Source organism: Ambystoma mexicanum, chromosome 12 (genome assembly GCF_040938575.1).
Source record: "Ambystoma mexicanum isolate Mex_15411 chromosome 12, UKY_AmexF1_1, whole genome shotgun sequence".
NCBI lineage: Eukaryota > Metazoa > Chordata > Amphibia > Caudata > Ambystomatidae > Ambystoma > Ambystoma mexicanum.
In genome coordinates, this window is record NC_090936.1 from 4,274,717 (window position 1) to 4,297,703 (window position 22,987).

The 22,987-nt window shown below is 45.6% G+C and overlaps 1 protein-coding gene across 1 annotated transcript in view; it reads left to right on the forward strand.

Moving 5' to 3' along the window:
* Nucleotides 1-22,987, forward strand: part of CAMK1D (calcium/calmodulin dependent protein kinase ID) — a 1,232,225-nt gene that overhangs the window by 1,053,200 nt on the left and 156,038 nt on the right. The window contains exons 7-8 of the mRNA XM_069627792.1: nucleotides 14,790-14,902; nucleotides 16,319-16,397. Of these exons, the coding sequence (XP_069483893.1) occupies nucleotides 14,790-14,902; nucleotides 16,319-16,397 (192 nt within the window). The remainder of the gene's footprint in view (nucleotides 1-14,789; nucleotides 14,903-16,318; nucleotides 16,398-22,987) is intronic.

Sequence of the window (22,987 nt, forward strand, 5' to 3'; positions counted from 1 at the left end):
TAATAACATATATCAAAGCAAATTGACACGGTTAAACTCCTTAATCAAGGTGGGTTGATTTCTTTATGGCCCAACACGTTTCGTGAAACAATCACTTTTTCAGGGCAATTGAACAATTTTTCGCAACAACATCTGAAAAGAATAATAATGTATATACATAATACATATTAGTACAGTTTAGTACAATTTGATGCTATTTACAGAATCATCAAAAGCAACAAAAAAAACCTGATTTATATTCTTCATAATCTTAATAACCTCGTTTTGTACATGTATCGTAAAGCGCCACATCTAATGCTGAATTATAACACGTGTATTGTGCATATTTGTATTAGTAGAAAGAACATCCACTCATATGGGTGCACCTGATAATAAACACCTGATAATAAGAATTTAAGCAATTACCTATAATCTCACTTTGCATGAAAATGAGTCCTTGTGTGATATGTTCCAAAAGTAAACAAAGGGGTGAATATGTCTTATTCACCAGCATAGGCTTAGGTTGTAGTTGCAGACTGGCCTAATGTTATTCGAAATAAAGAAAAAAAGTAGAATACTATATGTATTAAGGAGGATAAACGTTTCTTAAATAGAAAAAACGTTTTAAGAAAACCAGGTTGGTGACTTACCAACAATTTTGAACAGAAACACAACCTAAATCATCCATGAAATGGAGGAGGCTGCAGGAATGACAAAATTCCACGTAGGCAGTCAATCCTGTGCCGCCAAAGGGATGTTCACTGGCTCAAGGTACTTGTGAGGATTCAAAAGAGATCCTGAAAAAAGGGAGAAGACAATCCTTCTAAAACTAGGAGAAAAGGAAGTAAGAGCAATAGAACTAAAGGAGATAGCAAGGTCTAGTGAGAGATAGAACGGGTTGCCCCGTGACTACTTACTTAATCCCGTGTTCAGAGATGAATGATGTTGTAGGAAGTCACCATCCCTTCCCAGAGCAGCTACCAGGAAAATGGTCTTAACCAAATAATGTGCGCCCTTAAATACTCTATCTGCGACGGCATTACGTCCCGCAATGCGCATCATGCACGAGTGATGCCACAGTGTAAACACTGTGACTTCACCGCGGGCACGCGCGCAGCGCTAATGAACGTCAAGCCGTTGTGTAAATACGGTAGTAAGAAAATATAAAAAGGAAGGTCCAACACCTATAACCTGTAAACTGTCCTCTGATGCTAATGTAAGCATATAGCTGTGTAGAGTGTATAAGAAGAGGAGGAAATATAAGAAACGGATCGTATAGTGATCCCACAATGATGTTAAAACGTATGAAATGGAAGTAGAATGATATTATACTAGGAGCAAAAAGCTGAAATATAATCACGGATCATATTGTGGTCAATCAAGATATTAACAGGAGAGATAATGTTAAGCAAAATGGTGAACAGCTAATGAGTGGCAGGTGAACAATAAGTATGTGGGCTAATATGGAGATAAGTAAATATAAAAACGGATTGTGTGGTGATCCAATAAATTAGAATATGAGGTATGTACAACCAGAAGTGAAGAAAGTAGAGAATCAGAATCACAGCAAGTGAATAATTTGGAGGATGGATAAATGAAGGAAAAGTTAATGTAAGTAAGAGCATAACTGGACAAACGGTGCTGCCATAATACACCAGAATCAAGAGTTGAAAGAGCAGAAGATTGTGGAATATACATGAAGATGCATTCATAGTCTGCTGAAATAAGTCTGTCACATGAAAGGTTATTTACATGGAGATGCATTGATCTGTCTCACAAAGAGTTCACATTCTTGTATGCAGGAAACATTGTAAACCAGAATTTGAAAAATCCAAACTTAGTCAGGGATGGAACAAACAATAGAGCATGACATGACTGCCAAAAAAGTGATAAGCCACACTACCTTTACACTCCCTGTTTAGCTGTTTAGCTTGTATCCTAGACTTCATAAAGTTAGTTATAGTAAAGTGAAGTGAAATAGCTGGTTTACAAAAAAGGACCCCTATAGGAATCCTCATTGAGTCCCAATGGAGCCAACGAGTCCAGTTTGTGGATCCAAAACAGTTCTTTCTGTGCAAGACGTTTTTCAAGGTCACCACCTCTTGGTAACTGTTTGATGATTTCCAGGACCACCCATCTCAATTGAGAGATGTTGTGCCTGTTTTCATTGAAATGTCTGAAGACTGGGGATTTCTGGTTACTTGTTCTTATATTGGATTTATGCTCTGTAAGTCTTTCTTGGATTTTCCCTGAGGTCTTAGCAACATAATATTTGCCGCAAGGGCATTTCAGGGAGTAAATCAGATTTTTACTTTCGCAAGTTGCATAATCCTCGAGTTGAATTTTCTCACAACTATTTGGGTGTTGGATGTGGTCACCTTTAAGAATGTTAGAACAATGTTGGCAGTTCAAGCAAGCAAACGTGCCATGTTTTGGTTTTGTCAAAAATGTTTGATGTTGGCTTTTGAGTTTTTCTGCCTTGATGAGGGAATCTCTAAAGTTTCTGCCCCTTTTATAGGCTAACATAGGAGGTTCAGGAAAAAGTTTGTTGAGGTTTACATCAGATTTAACGATGTCCCAATTTTTCTGGATGATTTTGTAAATTTGAAAACTTTGACTTGAAAATTTAAGAGTATGAATTAATCTTGTATTTTCCCTTTTGCTTTTATCTTTCAATAGATCTTCTCTTTCCGATGTTCTTGCACGCTCAATCACTGTATTTATAGTATGTTCAGGAAAACCTCTTTTCTTAAATCTCGCTCTCATGTTGTCAAAATCATGTGCCAACTGGATTGCGTCAGATGTAATCCTTTTGGCCCTCGAGCATTGGCTATAGGGTAAATTCTGTTTAAGATGAGCAGGATGAAAACTTGCAAAATGCAAGGTACTGTTCGCATCTGTAGGTTTTCTGTAAATCTCTGTAATGAATGTACTGTCTACTCTTGAGATATTGACATCTAGCAAGTGAATCCGAGGATTGCCAATTTCCAATGTGAATTGTATCTTCTCATGACATCCATTCAAATAACTAAGAAATGTTGCAATTCCTCCTGTGGACCATGCCAGATACCAAAAATATCGTCGATGTATCGTTTCCAAAAAATTCAGCTTTTTCTCCAAGGTTCCTTATCCAAAATGTGTGTCTTTTCAAAATGATACATAAAAATGTTTTCAAGCGCAGGTGCCACTGAGGAACCCATTGATGTTCCAGAGATCTGCAAGTAGAATTTATTGTTAAAACGAAGTAGTTGTTGTACAGGATGATATTGATTAGCTCAATGGCGAATTCTTTATGTATTGAAATGTCTTCGTGTTGTAACAGGAACCATTCTAGTGCTGCAATACCTTCTGCATGAGGGATAGAGGTATAAAGACTATTTACGACTAACGTAAATAATAAAAGTAGAGGTTCATTGTTGTGCATGTCTTTCAGTAGTCTCAAAAAATGCTAAATGTCCTTTAGGTATGTCTCAGTCTTCTGCACCAATGGTTGCAGTGCTCTATCTAAGTAGATAGCCAGTGGGTGAAATATACCTTCAGTACCAGCCACTATGGGCCTGAATGGTGGATCTTGCATGTTTTTATGTATTTTAGGTAGTGCGTAAAGACCGGGAATCACTGGAAACGTTTTAATGAGAAATTCACCAGTCTGGTCCGAAATCCAGTCATAGTCCATTGCCTTATCAATTGTCTTCTTAATCATCTCTTTGATAGCCATTGTTGGATCATTATCTAGTATCATGTATGTACTTTCATTCCTCAGTAATTTCAGACATCCTTCATTGTACATTACCGTGTCCATCATACCAAGTGCACCGCCTTTGTCTGCTGGTTTGAGTGTGATGGTGTTGTCCTCTGCTAATTCTTTGATCAGTTTTTATTGGTGCTTCCTGATGTTAAACCTGTTAGCAGTCCCATTTTTCAATCGTTTCAGATCTTTAGTTGTTTTATGCTTAAATAAATTGATGGCTGGGTGATTGATTTATGGATGAAATGTACTTTTTTTCTTCATTTCCAGAAACTCATGTTGTTTACGTTGTATCAGCGGTTGTGGGATTAAGTCAAAAAAGACTTAACTCCATTTTCCAAATCAATTTGAAAATATTAACTTCTTCTTCAAAGAGTGTGGTATGAGTGGTCGGAATAAACAAAATCCCTAAGTTGAGCGTATCCTCTTGTGCTTTAGTAAGATGTTTAGAGGAGATATTGAAAATGATAGAGTCCTTTATTTGTTTTTCTGTCTGGGCTTTCTTCTTCCCTCTATGGGATTTTCGCCTCCTTCTAAAAAGGGGGGGGGGTTCACTTGTAGATGCTGTTCCAGTCGTTGGGTTTAATGGTTCAATTTCTCTCAATGGTGTTTGATTGTCACTGGTACTTGTGCTGGGATTTTCAGATTCGCCACTTGTTACATCAGAACTGTCAGTATTGTCTTGTTGATTGTCATTGTTGGATGCTGTGATGTCAGCATCCTTAATTAGTCCAAGGATTCTATTAGCTTCCTGTTCACTAAACGCTAAAGTTGTTGCCGATTTGAAACTGAAAACTGATGTTGAATTAAAACAAATACTTGACAACCCAAACCAAAAACTAGAAACATAAAAATGTGAAATCGAACGAAGGAAAATTAGGAAATTCCAGAGGGACACATTGGATTATGCCCGTGATATCGTATACTCCTGGCAGGAATAATAAAACAACTTAAGAACGCAGACAACATCAGCAAGATCTCCCAGACATCCGATTCAACAAGACAATACTGACAGTTCTGATGTAACAAGTGGCGAATGAGAAAAGCCCAGCACAAGTACTAGTGAAATCAACCACCATCGAGAGAAATTTAACCATTAAACCCAACGACTGTCACAGCATATACAAGTGAACCCCCGCCCCCTTTTTTAGAAGGAGGCGAAAAACCCATAGAGGGAAGAAGAAAGCCCAGACAGAAAAACAAATTAAGGACTCTATCATTTTCAAAATCTTCTCTAAACATCTTACCAAAGCACAAGAGGATACCCTCAACCTAGGGATTTTGTTCATTCCGACCACTCATACCACACTCTTTGAAGAAGAAGTTAATATTTTCAAATTGATTTCGGAAAATGGAGTTCAAAGTCTTTTTTGACTCAATCCCAGAACTGCCGATACAAGGTAAACAACATGAGTTTCTGGAAATGATGAAAAAAAGCGTGTTTCATCCACAAATCAATCACCCAGCCATCAATTTATTTAAGCATCAAACAACTAAAGATCTGAAACAATTCAAATATGGGACTAACAGGCTTAACATCAGGAAGCACCAATTAAAATTGATCAAAGAATTAGCAGAGGACAACACCATCACACTCAAACCAGCAGACAAAGGCGGTGCACTTGGTATGATGGACACGGTAATGTACAATGAAGGATGTCTGAAATTACTGGGGGATGAAAGTACATACATGATACTAGATAATGATCCAACTATGGCTATCAAAGAGGTGATTAAGAAGACAATTGATAAGGCAATGGACTATGACTGGATTTCGGACCAGACTGGTGAATTTCTCATTAAAACTTTTCCAGTGATTCCCGTTCTTTACGCACTACCTAAAATACATAAAAACATTCAAGATCCACCATTCAGGCCCATAGTGGCTGGTACTGAAAGTATATTTCACCCAATGGCTATCTACTTAGATAGAGCACTGCAACCATTGGTACAGAAGACTGAGACATACCTAAAGGACAAATATTGCATTGCTAGTGAGGGACTGTTTGTGATGACACCTGTTGCGGTACCTACGCGCCCCGTTGAATTAGAAGGATTTGTCCTTGAGAGTTAAGGTGACGTTAGAGATCTTGTGTCGCACCAGGTTTAGCTACTACGGAGACTTAGAGCCCCTCCACTCCGTATGTGACAATATGTATTGGTTGTGTTGAGCTATACCTTCGTAGTGCGCCGAAAAATAATGAAATAGGCAAGTAGTTATAATCAGAGTTATAAATTCCTTTTATTTTTGTGATATTAGAGCCTTTGTGGATGACACGTGTTTCGGCAGAGCTGCCTTTTTCAAATCCAGGCTTGTTAAATGAAAAGGAAATGGAAAGAAAAGGGAGAATATTGTAAGGGAATTGAAAACACACAAAAAGAAAAATTCTGTATGTAGAGGGTATAATCATCAAGCTGAAATATATTATATGCAGAGATATCTAAGGTGCAAAAGTGTAACAGATTTCTGAATTTGTTAGAAAAGCACTGTCTTTACAGGTGGTATAATCACCCATTTCACCATTTATAAAATAAAAGAAGAAAATGACAAAGGAAAAATTGGGGTGAGCGGTGAGTCTTGTGCTGAATTATGCATAAAGTTCAGAGCGAAAAAAGAGGGAGTTTAGAATCAGATAATGACAGTGGGAGACAGAAGTCTACCTCTAAATATGAGAGGAATGATCAGGTTGAGGAAAAATATATAAACATGCACATGGCAGCTAGTTAGTAAAATGCGGGCACTTTTTCTTACCTATATGGTTAGCTCATAGGTCACTGCATAATGCATGAAGAAGCTGATGTTCACAGGGATGAATCCCTCCTAAATGTGAAACATATGAAAAAGTTGTTGGAATAGGTTCCAGGGATGTGTTTAGTAACTGGTTTAAACGAGTGTTAGAGTTTAAATGGAAAAAACCCCACTATGTAAGTGCGAGCCACAAGAGGTGGTAACCAGGAACTCTTTCTCAGAAGAGCCGAAGCAAGACTGATTTGGCATCATCGAGCAGTGGAGTGGGGTTTAAACTCCGACAATGAAATGATATATTTTCTGTGAAATTATGCAACTTGTTTTATTTGTTCAATGTATTACTATATATTCTCCTCTCTGACATAGCATAATACGTAATACCTGCTGACTCTTCGGCTCCTAACACGAACCTTTCCAAAATATATTTTTCTTGGCTCTTATACCTATGCTATGGTAACCATGTAACTTGATACGTCTTCAATTTCTTACTTATTTCTCTTGCTAAAACTGCCTTTCTTTCTCAAACCATCCTTCAATTCAAACATGGGAGTCTGACTACATTTCCCATAATCTCCCTCCTTTTATTTTTTTTTATTTTTCATGCAGAAAACACCATAAACAGTTACACACTACGTTTCCCATAATACCCTATTTTCGTTTTGATCAGCCACGAATTTGCTTCATCATGCTATATCCAAATAATTGTACTCGCATTTAAATTTGTGTTCTTTATTTATTTTTTAACACATATACAGGGAACTACAGCACATCATTCCTTATAATTTGTGCCTAACCCCATACTCAAAACTCGTATTAGTATGTGTTTCCAATTTAAACATGCGGAAACCCCATCATAGAATGGGACACCCACCACTATGCACAGCCAAAACACGCTTTTCATTCCCAAACTATGGCCGCCAGTAATGGTAACAGACATAGGACTTTTCACTTTTATTCACTGCACCCAATACAGTAAACACAGGACACTCGAATATATGGAGGACTTCTTTGTCCAGGTAAGACCCTGCTTGCTGTGCGTGCTGAGCACGGGGGCTTCTTTAAAGACTTGATGCTATTCATAAACCACACACGTGCGCTTTACCGAAACGCACGTGGACTAAAACCATGCATTTTCGGTTTTGCATTTTCGCGTTTAAAAGTGAAACCTTATCACTTTCCAGCCAACTAGCCAGTCTCTCTTAACTATTAATGATTTAACCATGAGGTCTGGCCATTATTCTAAAACCGCTACAATATATATTAACACTGGTTGCTTTTACGAATTACCAGTTAGATATGAATTATACTGTTGAAACATGTTATATGACTGACACAGCTTTTCTCATAGTATTTACTGCGTGCTCGCGCTTACATAGTGGGGTTTTTTCTATTTAAACTCTAACACTCGTTTAAACCAGTTACTAAACACATCCCTTGAACCTATTCCAACAACTTTTTCATATGTTTCACATTTAGGAGGGATTCATCCCTGTGAACATCAGCTTCTTCATGCATTATGCAGTGAGCTAACCATATAGGTAAGAAAAAGTGCCCGCATTTTCACTAACTAGCTGCCATGTGCATGTTTATATATTTTTTCCTCAACCTGATCATTCCTCTCATATTTAGAGGTAGACTTCTGTCTCCCACTGTCATTATCTGATTCTAAACTCCCTCTTTTTTCGCTCTGAACTTTATGCATGATTCAGCACAAGACTCACCGCTCACCCCAATTTTTCCTTTGTCATTTTCTTCTTTTATTTTATAAATGGTGAAATGGGTGATTATACCACCTGTAAAGACAGTGTTTTTCTAACAAATTCAGAAATCTGTTACACTTTTGCACCTTAGCTATCTCTGCATATAATATATTTCAGCTTGATGATTATACCTATACATACAGAATTTTTCTTTTTGTGTGTTTTCAATACCCTTACGATATTCTCCCTTTTCTTTCCATTTCCTTTTCATTTAACAAGCCTGGATTTGAAAAAGGCAGCTCTGCCGAAACACGTGTCATCCACAAAGGCTCTAATATCACAAAAATAAAAGGCATCTATAACTCTGATTATAACTACTTGCCTATTCCATTATTTTTCGGCGCACTACGAAGGTTTAGCTCAACACAACCAATACATACCTAAAGGACACTTCGCATTTTTTGAGACTATTGAAAGACATACACAACAATGAACCTCTACTTTTATTATTTACGTTAGACATAAATAGTCTTTATACCTCTATCCCTCATGCAGAAAGTATTGCAGCACTAGAATGGTTCCTGTTACACCACAAAGACATTTCAATACATAAAGAATTCGCCATTGAGCTAATCAATATCATCCTGTACAACAACTATTTTCGTTTTAACAACAAATTCTACTTGCAGATCTCTGGAACATCAATGGGTTCCTCAGTGGCACCTGCGCTTGCAAACATTTTTATGTATCATTTTGAAAAGACACACATTTTGGATAAGGAACCTTGGAGAAAAAGCTGACTTTTTTGGAAACGATACATCGACGATATTTTTGGTATCTGGCATGGTCCACAGGAGGAATTGCAACATTTCTTAGTTATTTGAATGGATGTCATGAGAAGATACAATTCACATTGGAAATTGGCAATCCTCGGATTCACTTGCTAGATGTCAATATCTCAAGAGTAGACAGTACATTCATTACAGAGATTTACAGAAAACCTACAGATGCGAACAGTACCTTGCATTTTGCAAGTTTTCATCCTGCTCATCTTAAACAGAATTTACCCTATAGCCAATGCTCGAGGGCCAAAAGGATTACATCTGACGCAATCCAGTTGGCACATGAATTTGACAACATGAGAGCGAGATTTAAGAAAAGAGGTTTTCCTGAACATACTATATACAGTGATTGAGCGTGCAAGAACATCGGAAAGAGAAGATCTATTGAAAGATAAAAGCAAAAGGGCAAATACAAGATTAATTCATACTCTTAAATTTTCAAGTCAAAGTTTTCAAATTTACAAAATCATCCAGAAAAATTGGGACATCGTTAAATCTGATGTAAACCTCAACAAACTTTTTCCTGAACCTCCTATGTTAGCCTATAAAAGGGGCAGAAACTTTAGAGATTCCCTCATCAAGGCAGAAAAACTCAAAAGCCAACATCAAACATTTTTGACAAAACCAAAACATGGCACGTTTGCTTGCTTGAACTGCCAACATTGTTCTAACATTCTTAAAGGTGACCACATCCAACACCCAAATAGTTGTGAGAAAATTCAACTCGAGGATTATGCAACTTGCGAAAGTAAAAATCTGATTTACTCCCTGAAATGCCCTTGCGGCAAATATTATGTTGCTAAGACCTCAGGGAAAATCCAAGAAAGACTTACAGAGCATAAATCCAATATAAGAACAAGTAACCAGAAATCCCCAGTCTTCAGACATTTCAATGAAAACAGGCACAACATCTCTCAATTGAGATGGGTGGTCCTGGAAATCATCAAACAGTTACCAAGAGGTGGTGACCTTGAAAAACGTCTTGCACAGAAAGAACTGTTTTGGATCCACAAACTGGACTCGTTGGCTCCATTGGGACTCAATGAGGATTCCTATAGGGGTCCTTTTTTGTAAACCAGCTATTTCACTTCACTTTACTATAACTAACTTTATGAAGTCTAGGATACAAGCTAAACAGCTAAACAGGGAGTGTAAAGGTAGTGTGGCTTATCACTTTTTTGGCAGTCATGTCATGCTCTATTGTTTGTTCCATCCCTGACTAAGTTTGGATTTTTCAAATTCTGGTTTACAATGTTTCCTGCATACAAGAATGTGAACTCTTTGTGAGACAGATCAATGCATCTCCATGTAAATAACCTTTCATGTGACAGACTTATTTCAGCAGACTATGAATGCATCTTCATGTATATTCCACAATCTTCTGCTCTTTCAACTCTTGATTCTGGTGTATTATGGCAGCACCGTGTGTCCAGTTATGCTCTTACTTACATTAACTTTTCCTTCATTTATCCATCCTCCAAAGGATTCACTTGCTGTGATTCTGATTCTCTACTTTCTTCACTTCTGGTTGTACATACCTCATATTCTAATTTATTGGATCACCACACAATCCGTTTTTATATTTACTTATCTCCATATTAGCCCACATACTTATTGTTCACCTGCCACTCATTAGCTGTTCACCATTTTGCTTAACATTGTCTCTCCTGTTAATATCTTGATTGACCACAATATGATCCGTGATTATATTTCAGCTTTTTGCTCCTAGTATAATATCATTCTACTTCCATTTCATACGTTTTAACATCATTGTGGGATGAATATACGATCCGTTTCTTATATTTCCTCCTCTTCTTATACACTCTACACAGCTATATGCTTACATTAGCATCAGAGGACAGTTTACAGGTTATAGGTGTTGGACCTTCCTTTTTATATTTTCTTACTACCGTATTTACACAACGGCTTGACGTTCATTAGCGCTGCGCGCGTGCCCGCGGTGAAGTCACAGTGTTTACACTGTGGCATCACTCGTGCATGATGCGCATTGCGGGACGTAATGCCGTCGCAGATAGAGTATTTAAGGGCGCACATTATTTGGTTAAGACCATTTTCCTGGTAGCTGCTCTGGGAAGGGATGGTGACTTCCTACAACATCATTCATCTCTGAACACGGGATTAAGTAAGTAGTCACGGGGCAACCCGTTCTATCTCTCACTAGACCTTGCTATCTCCTTTAGTTCTATTGCTCTTACTTCCTTTTCTCCTAGTTTTAGAAGGATTGTCTTCTCCCTTTTTTCAGGATCTCTTTTGAATCCTCACAAGTACCTTGAGCCAGTGAACATCCCTTTGGCGGCACAGGATTGACTGCCTACGTGGAATTTTGTCATTCCTGCAGCCTCCTCCATTTCATGGATGATTTAGGTTGTGTTTCTGTTCAAAATTGTTGGTAAGTCACCAACCTGGTTTTCTTAAAACGTTTTTTCTATTTAAGAAACGTTTATCCTCCTTAATACATATAGTTTTCTACTTTTTTTCTTTATTTCGAATAACATTAGGCCAGTCTGCAACTACAACCTAAGCCTATGCTGGTGAATAAGACATATTCACCCCTTTGTTTACTTTTGGAACATATCACACAAGGACTCATTTTCATGCAAAGTGAGATTATAGGTAATTGTTTAAATTCTTATTATCAGGTGTTTATTATCAGGTGCACCCATATGAGTGGATGTTCTTTCTACTAATACAAATATGCACAATAGACGTGTTATAATTCTGCATTAGATGTGGCTCTTTACGATACATGTACAAAACGGGGTTATTATGGTTATGAAGAATATAAATCAGGTTTTTTTTGTTGCTTTTGATGACTCTGTAAATAGCATGAAATTGTACTAAACTGTACTAATATGTATTATTTACATACATTATTATTCTTTTCAGATATTGTTGCGAAAAATTGTTCAATTGCCCTGAAAAAGTGATTGTTTCACGAAACGTGTTGGGCCATAAAGAAATCAACCCACCTTGATTAAGGAGTTTAACCGTGTCAATTTGCTTTGATATATGTTATTAAGCAGTTCCCTATAAATGTCAAATTGAATACATGTGTTTTACTGATACACAGATCAAAACTTACAAATCAACCTGATATATTTAACTACTGGACTCTTTACAGAGCCACCTACAGAGTGCAGAGGACGGGAGTTCCCACATTTGGCAACTTTTTCTATTGTACATACGTTCACAGCAGCCAACCCAGTAGCGAACGGTCACTTGAAGGGGCTGGAGAGGCTCTTTCCACCAGTGCATACGCTGCACCCAGTTTGGGACCTCAATGTTGTGTTGTCAGCATTGACACGTAAGCCATTCGAGACAATGTCGTCCACGGACCTGAAGTGGGTCATATTCAAGACGGCATTCTGCTAGGACTCATATTAGGCAGGCGTGTGAGTGAGAACCAGGCGCTATTAGCATGTCAGCCGTTTACAGTTTTTCACAAAGAGTAAGTGGTCTTAAGGACTCATCCCAAATTTCTCGCCAAGATGGTTTTGACTTTCCACATTACTCATGAGATTATGCCTACCTCCTTTTTCCCTGAATCCACAGTCCGATGGGGAAAAGGCATTAGACCTGCTGCATTTTAGGAGACTGCTTAAGTTCTATCTATGCCGCACAAAGGACTTCAAAAAGACTGATACGCTTCTGGCTACATTCAGAGGAACCTACCTGGGTGCGCAGGCGTGGAAGGCATCCATCGCCAAGTGGAGGGTGTCTACAATACAGGATTCTTAGAAGACACAGGGCTGCACCAGCTGGAAGTCATGGCCACCCGGTGAGGGCAAAGGCCACGGCGGTGGTGTTTCAGAGGCATGTCTCTTGGGATGTCATTAGCAAGACTGCTACTTGGTCCACACTGTCAGCTTTCTGAAAACATTACTCGCTAGACAGTAGTTCGAGCGGATGCGGAAATTGTACAGACAGTTCTCAGGAATCTGTTCACCCTTTATGTCCTCCTCCCAATAGCACGGGTATGTTGTAATCGCCCATCAAGGATGGAGGAAAGGGGACGGGATATAGGAGTAATGGAATGTTACTCACTGTAGTAAATATAATACTCCTAAATCCCCTTTCCTCCATACCACCTACCGCCATCCCCCTGACATTGTAATACATGGCCAAGTACCTTGTTAAGAGCGTCCAGTGTGCAAAGGTACTGAGGTGAGGTGGTGGAGGGCGGGGCTATATGGCGTACGTTCGCCGTGTCTGCACCTGTGCACCTGCCATCAAATTTAAAGGGGAAGCTCTGTTTTTTCACTGGAAGGGCTGGTTCGTCCCCGTTCCGGGGACGCCCATCAAGGATGGAGAAAAGGGGAGTTATGACTAGGGGTGTTATAGTCACTACGGTGAGTAACATTCCATGTACAGCCCAAAACCTCTGTTTTGGCAAACTAGTGTTACGTCGCCTGAAAATGTGAGCTCGGAGGGCCTCATCATTATTATCTGTGTAATGGAACGGTAAAAGCACAGGGGCTTTTAAATACTTCCTGTTTCTAAAATACTTCTAATATCGCAAGCGATCCCAAATCATAATTTTGTGCTAATTTAAAAATAAAAGGTACTCAAAATAGCCCATGTTTCTACCAATAGCAAAAGGGTCATATTGAAGCCTGTCCTCGCTGGCCCATTAGAGACTCTTTCACTTTGTGCAGGTAGTTTGGAGAAGGCTTCGCCACCACCACTCGAGCCATTAGGCAACCCTATGTCACCCGGACCCTTCTTTCATGTGCCACCTTCCTGCTGCACAGCACCCTGCCTGTCTCCCTGCACTCTGCAAGACACAAACTGCTGCACAGTACCCTGCCTGTCTCCCTGCACTCTGCAAGTCACAAACTGCTGCACAGCACCCTGCCTGTCTCCTTGCACTCTGCAAGCCACACACTGCTGCACAGAACCCTGCCTGACACAAACTGCTGCACAGCACCCTGCCTGTCTCCCTGCACTCTGCAAGCCACAAACTGCTGCACAGCACCCTGCCTGACACAAACTGCTGCACAGTACCCTGCCTATCTCCCTGCACTCTGCAAGCCACAAACTGGCACAGCACCCTGCCCGACACAAACTGCTACAGAGCAACCTACCTGTCTCACTGCACTCTGCAAGCCACAAACTGCTGCACAGTACCCTGCCTGTCTCCCTGCACTCTGCAAGTCACAAACTGCTGCACAGCACCCTGCCTGTCTCCTTGCACTCTGCAAGCCACACACTGCTGCACAGAACCCTGCCTGACACAAACTGCTGCACAGCACCCTGCCTGTCTCCCTGCACTCTGCAAGCCACAAACTGCTGCACAGCACCCTGCCTGACACAAACTGCTGCACAGTACCCTGCCTATCTCCCTGCACTCTGCAAGCCACAAACTGGCACAGCACCCTGCCCGACACAAACTGCTACAGAGCAACCTACCTGTCTCACTGCACTCTGCAAGCCACAAACTGCTGCACAGTACCCTGCCTGTCTCGCTGCACTCGGCAAACCACAAACTGCTGCACAGCGCCCTGCCTGTCTCCCTGCACTCTGCAAACCACAAACTGCTGCGCAGCACCCTGCCTGACACAAACTGCTACACAGCACCCTACCTGTCTCACTGCACTCTGCAAGCCACAAACTGCTGAGCAGCACCCTGCCTGACACAAACTGCTGCGCAGTACCCTGCCTGTCTCCCTGCACTCTGCAAGCCACAAACTGCTGCATCATTGAGCAAAACTAACATCTCTATAAAGCATATCATGTTGATTCCTTTCCAGACTCTGCGGTTATCCACCTTTTTATGACGAAAATGACTCCAAACTCTTTGAGCAAATTCTGAAGGCAGACTATGAGTTTGATTCTCCGTACTGGGATGACATCTCGGACTCCGGTAAGCCCGCTTGCATGAAGTCAACAGCAAATGATTCTTTATGGTAATAAATGACCCGGGCCGCTTGGTTCAGAAGTACATATTATAATTATTCTTTTAATAATTGTTCTTTTATAATGCGCTTAATACCAGTGATTGGTGTCTAAGCACGGGATTGGGATTCGAACCTGTGTTGCGCTGCGTTTTCTTGCTGCTGAGGCAACCCCTGAACTACCTCCCCTCACCTTGTGTGCAATATAATGGACAGTTGACTGGTTTATAAAGCACATGACAGCAAGCAGAAGAGTGTCCTGTCTGTGGCCAGCAAGGAGTGGTCGCGTAGGACAGTGCATGCCCGCGTCATGGGAAAGGCGGAGCCAGCTGATAGGTTTGGAAAGACTGGCACTTGTGAGAGCCAATGAAGGAGAGGCGCCAGTATCTTCTGCTGTAAGCTGAGTGCATCTGGGTCGCAGCAGGGGAGGTGTGTCAGCTTCTGATACCTCGGATTTGACACTCCAGTTCGGTTATTCGGTTTTTCCACGTGCTCATTTGCCTTTTTTTGGTTTCTGTTGCTGCTCTTTGAAGCAGGCAATGGTATTCCATTAGGTTGATAGGCTGATGTGCTATTTCTCTAGGGTGTACATTGGGAGGGTGAGTCTTTAAGGGACGTCTGTCGATAGTCCCTCTCGTTTTTTACCCTGAGGCTGATTCTGGTAGTATTAATTGTACCAAGGATATTTGATTTGTGTAGAGGTATTAGATGGGAATTTGCCAGGCAGTGCTTTCATATTGCCATGTGTTCACCAGCAATTTGCTGTCTATTGCCATCTTATAGTCCAGTAGTATCATTATGGAAGTGCCTGGCAAATGCCTATCCCATGCCTAACCAAAAGCCTAAACAAAAGCCAAAACTGTGGTTGTTTCTTTTCTCTTGAACGTCCCACTCACAAAATACACCTTTGGATTCGTGCCTGCCACCTTATCAGGCCATTAACTTCCGTTTCTTTTTCATGAAAGTCACATACTACAAAGTTTTCAACCACATAATTAGTTAGAGTTCCAGGAAAAGTGAAGTCCCACTTTCAGCTTCCTCTCCTCAGGCATTCTACCTTTCCTCACTTTTCCCCAGAAGCTCAATGTCTCCAGAGCCCTGGTTCTCTCAAGGCTTGACTATTGCAACAGCCTCTTCCTTAATATGCCTCTGTCCTCACTCCGCCCTCTTCAACTAATCTAGAATAGTGCTGCCAGACTTAGCCTTAGCCTCAAGACCAGGGACTGCATCTCTCCAGCCCTAAAGTCTTTCCATTGGCTTCCTGTGACTGCAAGGATCAAATTCTAAACCCTTTGCATTGTCCATAAGGCTGTTTTTTTAAATATGCATGTTTGTTTTTTTTAAATATGCAAAAATGTGATTTTTAAAAAAATTCTTTATTGCAGCTAAAGATTTTATTCGCCGATTGATGGAAAAAGACCCTGGTAAAAGATACACGTGTGAGCAGGCTTCCCGCCACCCCTGGTAAGCGGCCTACCTTCATATTGATATGTTCACTCACTCACAGATCTCCTTGGGTATTGCTGCTCCCATGGACACTTCAACTCTCCTGCGAGTGCGGCAGGCGGGCTCGATCACTGGGAACCGTTTGGGGTGGTTGGGTGGCCAGTCACAGCCCTAGAAGCTCTCGGGTGAAGGCCCCGCTCTCGCCTTCTTCCGGCACGGCTTGTGCTAAGCTCTTTGAGGGCGTAAATGAGGAGAGAAAAGAAGAGCTTGGGCTTCAGCGATTGCAAACCATTTTTGGGTCTGGCGATAGAGAGCTTTCGCTGAGTCACTGAGCTCTTGCAGCAGTGCGTCTATTACCTGCTCCGTGATTGGGCAAGAAAGCATCACAGTGAAATGCCTGTTATGAGGCCGCCATTTTGTAGCAGCCAGTGGAACTGTGACTGTTGGGAGGAGAGTTGTTCAATGTTGAGTTTGTTTTGTTTCCATGCTGCTCAGTACATTTATTTTTCCACTTTGGGGGGCTGCGTTACAGTGTGGTTAATATATGTAAGATTGAGACCCCCCCCAATCTATAACAAGCAGCCTGCTCCCTCCATGATGCAGAGTCCGTTCACTGCGCCGCTGCACCCCAACTGAAGCATTTCTATTGCGAAAGAACCTCTGCAGTATCTTATGGGGAACACTTTAGCAAAACAGCGCAATAGTTTTGCGCAATAGTTTCTATTAAGTTTTACAACGCTGCTGGAGGGCATGGGCGGAGGTGGGTGGGTCTGTGGGGTGCATTGGTGCCGCTGGAGGGCATGTGAAGGGGTGGGGGTCGGTGGTGTGCATTGGTGCAGCTGCAGGGTATGGGGGGGTGGGGGTCTGTGGTGTGCATTGGTGCAGCTGGAGGGTGTGGGAGGGGGTGGGGGTCTGTGGTGTGCATTGGTGCAGCTGGAGGGCATGGGAGGGGGTGGGTGGGTCTGTGGGGTGCATTGGTGCCGCTGGAGGGCATGTGAGGGAGTGGGGGTCGGTGGTGTGCATTGCTGCAGCTGGAGGGCATGGGAGGGGGCGGGGGGCCTGTGGTGTGCATTGGTGCCGCTGGAGGGCATGGCAGGGGGTGGGGGTCTGTGGTGTGCATTGGTGCAGCTGGAGGGCATGGGAGGGGTTGGGGGTCTGTGGTGTGCATTGGTGCAGCTGGAGGGCATGGGAGGGGGAGGGGGTGGGTGGGTCTGTAGGGTGCATTGGTGCCGCTGGAGGGCATGTGAGGGGGTGCTGGTCGGTGGTGTGCATTGGTGCAGCTGGAGGGCATGGGAGGGGGCGGGGGGCCTGTGGTGTGCATTGGTGCCGCTGGAGGGCATGGCAGGGGGTGGGGGGTCTGTGGTGTGCATTGGTTCAGCTGGAGGGCATGGGAGGGGGTGGGGGGTCTGTGGTGTGCATTGGTGCAGCTGGAGGGCATGGGAGTGGGTGGGGGTATGTGGTGTACTTTGGTGCAGCTGGAGGGCATGGGAGGGGGTGGGGGGTCTGTGGTGTGCATTGGTGCCGCTGGAGGGCATGGGAGGGGGTGGGGGTCTGTGGTGTGCATTGGTGCCGCTGGAGGGGGTGGGGGTCTGTGGTGTGCATTGGTGCAGCTGGAGGGCATGGGAGGGGGGTCTCTGGTGTGCATTGGTGCTGCTGGAGGGCATGGAAGGGGGTGGGGCGTCTGTGGTGTGCATTGGTGCCGCTGGAGGGCATGGGAGGGGGTGTGGGGGGGGTCTGTGGTGTGAATTGGTGCCGCTGGAGGGCATGGGAGGGGTGGGTGGGGGTTGTGGCGTGCATTGGTGCAACTGGAGGGCATGGGAAGGGGTGGGGGGTCTGTGTTGTGCATTGGTGCCGCTGGAGGGCATGGAAGGGGGTGGGGGGTCTGTGGTGTGCATTGGTGCTGCTGGAGGGCATGGGAGGGGGTGTGGGGGGGGGTCTGTGGTGTGCATTGGTGCCGCTGGAGGGCATGGGAGGGGTGGGTGGGGGTTGTGGCGTGCATTGGTGCAGCTGGAGGGCATGGGAAGGGGTGGGGGGTCTGTGTTGTGCATTGGTGCAGCTGGAGGGGGTGGGGGGTCTGTGGTGTGCATTGGTGCAGCTGGAGGGCATGGGAGGGGGTGGGGGGGGTCTGTGGTGTGCATTGGTGCCGCTGGAGGGGGTGGGGGAGTCTGTGGTGTGCATTGATGCAGCTGGAGGGCATGGGAGGGGGTGGGGGGGTCGGTGGTGTGCATTGGTGCCGCTGGAGGGCATGGGAGGGGGTGGGGGGTCTGTGGTGTGCATTGGTGCAGCTGGAGGGGGTGGGGGGTCTGTGGTGTGCATTGGTGCAGCTGGAGGGGGTGGGGGGTCTGTGGTGTGCATTGGTGCAGCTGGAGGGCATGGGAGGGGGTGGGGGGTCTGTGGTGTGCATTGGTGCAGCTGGAGGGGGTGGGGGGGGTCTGTGGTGTGCATTGATGCCGCTGGAGGGCATGGGAGGGGGTGGGGGGGTCGGTGGTGTGCATTGGTGCCGCTGGAGGGCATGGGAGGGGGTGGGGGGTCTGTGGTGTGCTTTGGTGCCGCTGGAGGGCATGGGAGGGGGCGGGGGTCTGTGGTGTGCTTTGGTGCAGCTGTAGGGCATGGGAGGGGTTGGGGGGTCTGTGATGTGCATTGGTGCCGCTGGAGGGCATGGGAGGGGGTGGGGGGGTCTGTGGTGTGCTTTGGTGCCGCTGGAGGGCATGGGAGGGGGTGGGGGGTCTGTGGTGTGCTTTGGTGCAGCTGGAGGGCATGGGAGTGGGTGGGGGGTCTGTGGAGTGCATTGGTGCGCTGGAGGGGGTGGGGGGGTCTGTGGTGTGCATTGATGCAGCTGGAGGGCATGGGAGGGGGTGGGGGGTCTGTGGTGTGCATTGATGCAGCTGGAGGGCATGGGAGGGGGTGGGGGGGTCGGTGGTGTGCATTGGTGCCGCTGGAGGGCATGGGAGGGGGTGGGGGGGTCGGTGGTGTGCATTGGTGCCGCTGGAGGGCATGGGAGGGGGTGGGGGGTCTGTGGTGTGCTTTGGTGCAGCTGGAGGTGTTTCTTGTCAATGTCTTGTACTTAAACATCTTTTCCAGAGTAGAACAAATTGGTTACTATCCCTATTTCTGTAAAAATGTTGCGGTTACAGTGACCATGTTTATTCTCACACCCTCAGCTGGCTGCACTCACTATTGCATGATGGATCCTGTGCGCAGCTGTGACATCATTTATGGGCGTTATCATGCTGATCTCTGGAGCACGCATGGTGGGTGATGGTGAGAGGAGTGGAAGCACACTGAGGACAGCAATGCAAGCATCGAGCGTGTCAATCTGAGAGGCGTTGGCAAAGGCCATAGCTTTGGCCTCAGACCCTCCACCGGAGCACCTGCAAAATGCTCATGAATGCAGCTCCCGTGTAGCAAAGCACACCTGATGTTTGCAAGTTCAGTGCAGCGGGGTGAGCCTGCATTCCTCTGCTTGTGTCTCCCGTGCAGCGGGGAGAACCTGGAGGAAACTGCTCCCGCTTTCAGGGAGGAAATTGAAAGCATTGTCCGGGCTGCTCCGTGCCCTTGCGGGAGGCGCTCCTCTGTGCCTTACCGCAGTTCTAAAATGCAAGTAACAGGACTCGAACACCGGGCAGTAGTAGGTCAATTGCTCATTATAACTCATCCTGACGTTACACCCACCAGCCAGAAAGTCACTAGTAGTATTTATGTTACAACCACAAGCATCACTACCCAAACCTACCCCACTTCTCTGTGTGTAAGTGGACAACAACACACAAAGCTCTGATGAGTAAGTGACATCCATCCAGCCCGCTGTCCAACTGAGAGTAGGACTAGTAGAACTCTGATCCTCACCCCAACCCCACCAGTTAACCATCTCTCCAGCCCTAAAATCTCTCCACTGGCTCCCCGAGGCTGCAAGGATCAGATTCAAGACCCTCTGCACCATCCACAATGGCCTGGGACCCCGCTATATCCAACTTTCCCTCCCTAAACGCTTCCATGCTAGGCCCTCCGCCCCTCTAACTCTTTGAGTGTCAAACGCTTCTCCAAGCAGAGAGTGGGGGGCAGGTCGCTCCCCACGGCTGGTGCCTCCCTTTGGAACAGCCTCCCTGCCCCTCTCAGAATTGAGCCGGACCTCCTTAAGTTCCGAAAACTGCTCAAAACTCTGCTCTTCTCTACCTCTTTCCCTCTTTCCCTTCCCTGCTAATCACCCGCTGCCGATGAGACCAGTGGCCTGGTCCTCATGAATCTCGCAGGATCCCAGGCCCTTCTACCGAGTCGATGCAGCACCCCCGGCCCCCCACTGCACTGCTCCTGTGGCCCCTGCTTGGGAGTCACCCTCACTAGCACTTAGTCGGAGGTCTCCCCGTTGGCTCCCCTTGGCACTTCCCTCCCGGGCCGCCCTCCAGCACTTGTCCTTTCCTTGCTCCGCCAGCCCACCCATCCCTACTTCCCGCACTTTTCACTGCATTTGCAAGGCCTAGAAGACCACGACTGTATAGTTACTGTTTTGCCAATGTTTTCTCTCTCCCCTTGTTCCCTTATAATTTGATATGATATGATATGATATGATTGTTTATTTATATAGCGCCTATACACAATGGCCCTCATTACGACCCTGGCGGAAAGCGACTGACCGGACCGCCACAGCGTAAATAGCGTTTCCGCCATTGCACGAAGGAGCAAAGTGCGGCCCATTCCGACCCATCGGGCACGAGCACCACGGCATGGCGGAAGTGCAAAGTCCGCGATGGCGGAAATGACCCCAAAACGGCCCACACCGCCGCCGTACGGCGCCCTAGGTGCAATACCGCCACCCCTCTTAGCGGTCACCGCAGTGTGCGCCTACCGGAAAGTACGGTGCCCGGAAATATACGGAAACGGAAGTTAAAACATGGGGCCGGAACGGGAAACATCCCGGCGTACACCTATAAATACACTAAAACCACACAACCACTAAAATCACTACCCTGAAACACACCCCAACCCGTCAACCACCCTAGCGAAACCAAGAAAAATGGGAAAAGTAGCGAAGAAAGCGTGCGACCGCAAGCGGCAGGTCCACTTCTCCCGTGAGGAACTCACCGTGCTAACAGAGACCCTCCAGGAGAATGCTGCCGTCGTCTTCTGCACGCAAATGACCAGGACGGCACTTGCAAACAAGAAGGCCATATGGGCTCTGGTGGCACAGCGGGTAAGTGCGGTGGGGACCGCACCCCGCACCCCACAGCAATGCCGCAAGCGATGGGACGACCTGCGGATACGCGTCCGCAGCATACTCTCTGCCAACCGCAACATTGCCACAGCCACCGGGGGAGGTCCTGAATCACCCATCAAGTTGACCCCCTGGGAAGAAATCTGTGCCTCCACCATCGGAATGGAGAGCATAGAGGGAGTCGGAGGGATGGAGAAAGGAGTGCAGACATCCGAAGATTCAGGTAGGTGGGCCAGATAAAACAATGCCAAATCCACACAGTCCATCCATGTGAAGTACCATGCGTCCACATAGTGCAACAGAAACACATGTCCAGGAGAACGTCCACACACATCGGCCTGATAGCGCACGTTAAAACCCACAATAAATACATAAATAATTAAAAACCCCTAATACACGCACTACACGTGCAGCAGGCACACCCTAACTGCAGGCTGCCAAACAACTGCACCCTCACTCCACACACAAATCAAAGCACCTCCAAGGCCCCGACCCAAATCACCCTCAGGTACCACCCCAATGCATGTGATACAATGCCATTCCAATTCCCACAGACCCATCAATAACCCTCGCCCTCCTTTACTCCACCACAGGGTCCGATCCAAACGACGAGCTACAGGACACCCCTACCAGCACACCTGCAAAGAGGGCCAAGACCAACGGCCAGAGACCCTCCACCTCAGCTGCACGCATCAAGACACGGCAGCAGCACAAATCAGGTGGCAGCACAGAGGAGGGAACATCAACAGGCACCCCAGCAGCCAGCATGCCCACAACACCACCACCACAGGTCCCCCCAATGGATGCCACAGAAGGCACTGCCTCTGGTGGCAGCAGCACCATAGGTGACACCCCATTGATGGCAGCATGCTCGGACACAGAAAACGGGGATGCCGAAGTCAGATCCATCCATGACCTGTCCCAATCCCCCTGTCTGTCCCATCCCGTACAACATGAGGATACCACGCAGGGGCACCCACAAGACGACGACTGGCCATCCCCCACAAGCCCTGTGGCAAGGCAACATGAGGACAACAGCCCCTCTGTGACACCCCCGCAAATGGCCATGGCCCAGCAGAGGCAACAGTCCCTCGACCAGTTGATCGAACAACAGCAGCAACTGGCCACGCTCCTCAAGGACCATGCTGATGAATGTGGGGGCACTAAGGCAGACATAGAAACATCAACTGAGACACTTAGGGCACAAATCGAGAGTAGCACCGAGAGCCTGAGAGTCCAAATGGAGAGTAGCACCGAGAGCCTGAGAGTCCAAATGGAGAGAAGCACCGAGAGCCTCAGGGGGGAACTGCATGCGACGGCCAAGGACGTATGTGCCGAACTTGCCGCAGTGCGCCGTGTGCTCACTGAGCTCTCGCAAACCCTTAGGGACATGCATGGA